At 65.6% G+C, this 5,731-nt stretch overlaps 3 protein-coding genes across 3 annotated transcripts; all 3 read right to left on the bottom strand.

Annotated features, from left to right (window-relative positions):
• Positions 1 to 319: 319 nt before the first annotated feature.
• On the bottom strand, positions 320 to 1,197 carry EMIHUDRAFT_201052 (hypothetical protein; the record flags this gene model as incomplete). Its single annotated transcript, XM_005789186.1, has 2 exons — positions 320 to 765; positions 840 to 1,197. 2 exons carry the CDS (start codon positions 1,195 to 1,197, stop codon positions 320 to 322), a joined length of 804 nt encoding a protein of 267 aa, XP_005789243.1.
• Positions 1,198 to 1,243: 46 nt separating this feature from the next.
• Positions 1,244 to 3,478, bottom strand: EMIHUDRAFT_201051 (hypothetical protein; the record flags this gene model as incomplete). Its single annotated transcript, XM_005789185.1, has 4 exons — positions 1,244 to 1,382; positions 1,454 to 2,009; positions 2,081 to 2,121; positions 2,199 to 3,478. 4 exons carry the CDS (start codon positions 3,476 to 3,478, stop codon positions 1,244 to 1,246), a joined length of 2,016 nt encoding a protein of 671 aa, XP_005789242.1.
• Positions 3,479 to 4,880: 1,402 nt separating this feature from the next.
• EMIHUDRAFT_420869 (hypothetical protein) lies at positions 4,881 to 5,643 on the bottom strand. The gene is made up of 2 exons (XM_005789184.1): positions 5,405 to 5,643; positions 4,881 to 5,331 (listed from the first exon to the last, which is right to left on the bottom strand). Exons 1-2 carry the CDS (start codon positions 5,569 to 5,571, stop codon positions 4,962 to 4,964), a joined length of 537 nt encoding a protein of 178 aa, XP_005789241.1. The 5' UTR covers positions 5,572 to 5,643; the 3' UTR covers positions 4,881 to 4,961.
• Between the last annotated feature and the right edge of the window lie 88 nt (positions 5,644 to 5,731).

Raw genomic sequence — 5,731 nt, 5'->3', positions numbered from 1 at the left:
CGAAAAGAGCGCCCCGCGTGCTGCACAAAACGGAGAACCCTAGCACCGCGCGTAGCAGGCTACCCGCCACAGCTCTATAAAGCCGTGCGCGTGGTATGGAGTAGGCCTGTGGAGATGCGAGCATGCAGCGAGGGTCGCCCCCCCCCCCCCCCCCTTGCCCCACCACTTTGTGTGTGTGGAGAATTTTACCTTGCCTTCCTTCCTTAGCTACCTACTCATCGCCACACAACAGACACCTAATTCACAACGCGTAGGCATGCCTCGGCTCTCTGCTCACCCAACTAAAATTTCAGCCGATACAGGCCTCAGGGCTCACTAATCACCAATCAAATAGCTCCGCCTGGAACCCGATGCCGAGGTCCTTTGCGCAACCCTCGAGCTGGTCACGGATCGCGTGCGAGCCCCCACAGTACAGCGCGCACCAGGCGGCCCTCGTGTTGTGGTCGAGCCGCCGCAGGTCGAGCTCCCCGGCCCGGCTGATGCCGGCGGCGCTCTTTTCGTACCCGCGCATCACCTCCTCGAGCGTGTGCAGCAGATCGGGCCGGTGCTGCTGGACGATGATGTTGCCCCCCTGGCTGGTGATCGCGTCCAGCTCCGCCTGCCCGAGCCTGGGCCTGCCCGTGTAGAAGATCATCGCCAGCTGCGCGTCCCCGAGCAGCGGCGCGAAGAACTTGAGCATCGGCGCCGAGCGCGTCGACCAGACGAGGAACTTCATCCGTGTCGACCCCGCGTACTGCCCCATAACCCCCAGCGCGGGCGTGATGCCTACGGGCGTGTGTGCCGTGCGGGCGTGTCGGACAGTCCTCGCGTGCAAGTCTCGGCTGCAGCTCGGAGCACACCAATGCCCGAGGCGTAGAGGATCAGCTGCGAAAAGTCCTTGGCGGCGGCGTAGGGCGAGACGAAGGGCCCGCGCACCCAGCACGCGCGTCGCTGGCGGCGCTTGAGGACGGCCTGCGAGAGCGCGCGCGTCCAGTCTCCGACGGGCATCACGAAGATCTGAGTGGTGTCGAACGTTTCGAGCCCTCGCCGCGCGTCCTCGTCGATGGAGACCGCGTGCTGGCCGTCGGCGTCCACCTGCTGCGACTCGGCGATGCTGGCGAGGCTGTCGGTCAGCCTCGAGGCGGCCTCCGCCGCGTTCATGACACTCTCCCGCCTCGCGGGGTCCTCGAGCAGCGCGGCAACGTCGTCGCACTTCATGGGCGTCGAAAACATCTGCGCGCGCGGGCGGGGCAGCCGAGCCAGTTCAGGCGGCCCGTCCGCTACGCCCTCTCCAGTCTAGTGCGCGCGAGGAGCCGCGAGCCTTGAAGGTGCCGTTGGTCGCCGCGTCCTGCTCCGCTGCCGAAAAGCACGCCGTGCCGTCGGTGAGAGTCACGGTGTTGTACCTGCGGCCGGCATCGTGCGGCAGATGAGCAACCACGAGCAGTAGCGCGGGCGCCCAGCCCCGGCTCGGCACCCCTTCTCGAAAGCGGTGCGCATGGTCGACTCGACGCAGCAATTGGTGAGCAGGCCACCGATCACCACCGTCTCGATGCCGTGCTCCCGCAGCCGCGCCTCGAGGTCCGTCCCCGGGAAGGAGTCGAGGCCGCGCTTGCCCTTGACCACGACGTCGCCCGGCGAGGGCGTCATCATCGGGTGGAAGTCCGCCGCCCAGGTGAAGGCACGGAAGAGCTGCCCGTCCTGGCACCCCTTGAGGATGCCCAGCCTCGCGTTGGGGTTGTCGCTGCCGTCCGCCTTCTCAAACGTGATTGGGAGATGGAAGACCTTTGCGCCGCACGTGCGCGCGGTGCGGCAGAGGCGCTGGCACTTGGCGAGCATGTCCTGGCTCTCCATCACATCCTTGACGGAGAGGTGGAGCTTGCCCCCCTCGCTCGTGAACTCGTTCTGGAACTCGATCATCAGGAGGGCGGTCTTGCTGGGCACGACGTCGGAGCCTCCCTTTGCCTCCGCCGCCGAGAAGACGCGCCGGTTCTCCTGCAGCTCGCCGCCGGCTGCGTTGGCGACAGAGAGGCCTGTGGTACAAGCGGGCGGGAGTCGGCAGCGCGCTGAGGTGGGGAGAGGGCGCTCTGTCTCGTTTGCGCACCCTTTGCAGTGGCCTCGCGCAAGTAGAGGCTGAAGGGGTGCCTGCAGGACCAGCACACTGAAGGGTGACTGCACGACTACTAAGGTGACAACGAAGAGAGCAAGGAAGGGTGTGCCACTGGCTGCCGTACGGTTCCGGAAGCCACGGGATCTGTATCTTCACGTACTCGCCGCTGTTTGGCGCGAAGCCCCGCGGATTGGTCCACAGCACCTGCACGCCGCCGTCCTCGAGGCGCGTGAACTCGACGACGTCCAGCCGGAACGTGCGGCAGACCACCTGGTACAAGTAGTCGCCCCCCCAGACGCACGCGGCGACGAGAGTGGCGACCATCAGGCGGCTGGCGTGGATGCACAGGACGACGATGAGGGGCAAGAAGAGATAGTGCACATTGAATCGGATCTCAAAGGGCGCCCTGCCCAGAGCCGCGAGCCGGCCGACCCTTGGCCATCGCTGCAGCCGCGGCAGTAGCATGCTGCCCGTCACGGCGACCATAAGTGTGGTGCCGATGGCCCCGCTCATGCCTGCCCAGCGGCCGAGGTACGGGATGATCTCGTCTCGTAGCGCCCACCGCACGATGTGAACGACCGTGTGCAGGAGGGCGAGGCTTGCAAAGACAAGTCCGTGAAAGGTGTGCGTGCCGTGGAAGAGCGCGAGCGGCAGCAGCTCGGCGACGAAGGTGCGGGAGAGGAAGCGCAGCGTTGCATGGCACTTTGAGAAGAAGACGAGCACCAAACTCGGGTACATGGCAAATGCGCTCAGCCGGGCAATGATCAATAGCCAGAGCTGCGCCCACCCTTCCGAACAGAGAGAAGGCTTTGGACAGCAGGTCACCGTGCCGTTTATCCAGACCGTCGCTCCAGGCGTCCAGAGCAGCGCAGGCACTCTATCCTGAGCGCCAGGCGGGAAGAACACTGCCGCGGCGAACCAGACGCTGCAAAGCAGTGGCACGACCCAGAGAACCACCTGGGTCGCCAAACGCTGCCGGCGCTTGCGCGACTCTAGCACCGTGCCCTTTGGCTCAAGCAGGCCACCGTCTTGCAGCTCGCCAGCTTCGATGCGCTTGGCGACGGCGGTCGCCTGGACCACAGCGGCCTGCACGGCCTCCAGCGACGCCGCGGTATTTTCGCTGATGCACCCTGCGACAGAAGAGCCGCCTGATTGTCTGTTAATGGAGAGGCGCACAGCAGCCTGCACGCCCTTCAGCGTCCCCGCTCCGGAGCGAGGCCGGCGAGGCCTCCCCGGGCTCTCCGTGTTTTTGGCATCCGCCGACTCCTCTGCCTCGCCATCAAATTCGAGAGGCGCAGGCCGAAGTGCCTCGGAAGCAACGCTGTTTGGGGACTGAGACTCCCGCCTGACGCTGTACTCGAATACGACTCGCCCGGGGGCTGCGACGGGCATTCGTGTCTTTCGACAGCTTAAATCCAAGCCAGAGAGGGCTCGCGTCCCTAAACACACGCTTTGGGCTCGGCGCGCTGCCAGAAGCCGAGATCGACCCTGGGACAGGGACCCCCCCCCCCCCCTCCTCCTCCTCCGGGCGCCTAATCCGCGCCCGCTTGCGCCCGGGCACCCGTGCGCCCGTTTTCGCGCCGTGGCCCCGCGCGGCCGTACCTGCTCCCGTTTTCGCCCACCACCTTCGTGCGAGCTGTCATTCAATTCAGCTATTCAGGCACGCGACCCACCTCGCCACAGACGGTCCCGCACCGTCCGCTGTGCCGCGTTTTTTGTCCGGAGTGAAAAGTCCAACGCGCTCGTCGGTCGGTGGCGGCTTCCCTGAACCTGCGCCGCGCTCCGGCGAACCTCGACAGCGCCCTCGGTGGCATGCACCTCTTTGCGACAGAAGCCTGGAGAGCAGCTCCTCTGCTGCTCACACGCTCTGCACAGTTGGCACAGCCCATTGTGCAGCTGCCACAGCTGTGACAGCGATGGGCTCGCCCTCACTGGCCCTCAGTCACTTGTGCTGCGGCTTGTGTGAGCGACACTGCTGGAGCAGGCGCACATCGCTTCCAGGGAGGGGGGCGCGCTTCTCTCCACACCACATGCTAGGGGGGGGGTCCGACCCCCCCCCAGCACCTTCACCACATGCTAGGGGGGGGGTCCCGACCCCCCCAGCGCCTCCACCACATGCTGGGGGGGGGTTCATGGACGAGGACCCCCCAGAGACTCGTGGTCAGGCCCTCCGGGCCCTTGATTTTACACCTCATTTCGCAGCATTTTCGAGGGGAAGATCATCCTTTGGAGCTACATGAGCCTTGGGACTGGTCAGATTCTCCAAGATATTGGACTTTCAGCCACGATTTCACAACTTTGGGGCAAAATCGGCTCTCTGGCGGCTATTCCTAGCCCACGAACTGCTGGGGGGTGCCCACCACATGCCTGGGGGGGGGGTCCGACCCCCCCAGAGGCTTCACCACATGCTAGGGGGGGGGGTCCCGACCCCCCCAGAGGCTTCACCACATGCTAGGGGTGGGGTGGGGCGTGGAGAGAAGCGCGCCCCCCTCCCTGGAAGCGATGTGCGCCTGCTCCTGCCTCGGCGACTGGGCCGGCACACTGTGAGACCATGGGTGTGAGGTGAAACCACGCTACCAGCGCTTGGTCACATCGGCCCCGAGGTCAGATCCTTCTACTCTGTTGATGACAACACTTCTGTCTACTCGCTGGAGCCGAGCAGGAGGGCCTGGGGGCACAACCCCTGTGCAACTCAGGGTCCTTCCCCTTTACGCACGTTTTATCGTGTGCGCGACGCGCTCGACCCCAAAATTGAAGTCGACCGCCCAAATCTGCCCCCCCCCCCCCCAAACGTACTTTAAACAACCATGAACCATATTAAAGCGCAGTCTCCGGGGGCTCCAGGCCCCAAAAGCCAAATGATGTGTGAGTATTGCTAACATCTCTCTGTCTCTCTGAATCTCAAACAAACAACAAATGGCGTGGCGCTCCTCCGCCCTTGGCCTTGCTGCTTGCTCCTCCGCCCCCGGTCCGGGTACTGCTGCGTCATGCGCTCGGCGTGGAGGTCGTTCTTGTGGTTCTCGCGCAAGTGTCGGTTGTGGTGGTGGTGGGGGTGGTCCTTCGCCACGACGAAGTGGTGCGGGTGGAGGTGGTGCGAGGGGTGGTCCTTGGGGTCCTTGCGGTCCTTGCGGTCCTTGCGGTCCTTACGGTCCTTGCGGGTCGGTGCCAGTGCGGCACGCGGGGGCTCGCCCTCCGCCGCGGGCGTCGGCGCGGGGGCGCCCGGCGCGTACGAGAGGCCCGGGTGCCTACTCACAGCCATGCGTGTGTGGAGCGACGCTGCTTCACGCGCCGGCGGCGGCACGAGAGGCCAGCATGCGCCACGAGTGCATCGAAGCGTGCCGCACGGTGCGCCAGAGGACGGAGAGCGGAAGCCGCGTCACATTTGCGAAGGCGGCGGGGTGGTTGCGCGCCGCGTCGGTGAGAGCGCCCGGGCCGGTTGTGACGAGGGTGTGGTAGACGACGGAACGGTCCTGGCTGCCATGCATACTGCGGCGCTCGAATCCGCCGGTCGCGTGGAAGCGAGAGACACGGTCGGCCACGAGCTCCACGAGCGCCTTTTGAGAGGAAGGGGCGCGCGGGGGGGGGGGGGGGGGGGGGGGGGGAAGGGCCCCCTGGGGAAATTAATTTTTCTTTCCCAAAAAAAAA

The sequence above is a fragment of the Emiliania huxleyi genome (genome assembly GCF_000372725.1).
Source record: "Emiliania huxleyi CCMP1516 chromosome Unknown EMIHUscaffold_13, whole genome shotgun sequence".
Classification (NCBI taxonomy): domain Eukaryota; phylum Haptophyta; order Isochrysidales; family Noelaerhabdaceae; genus Emiliania; species Emiliania huxleyi.
This window is presented reverse-complemented; position numbering and strand designations above follow the sequence as displayed.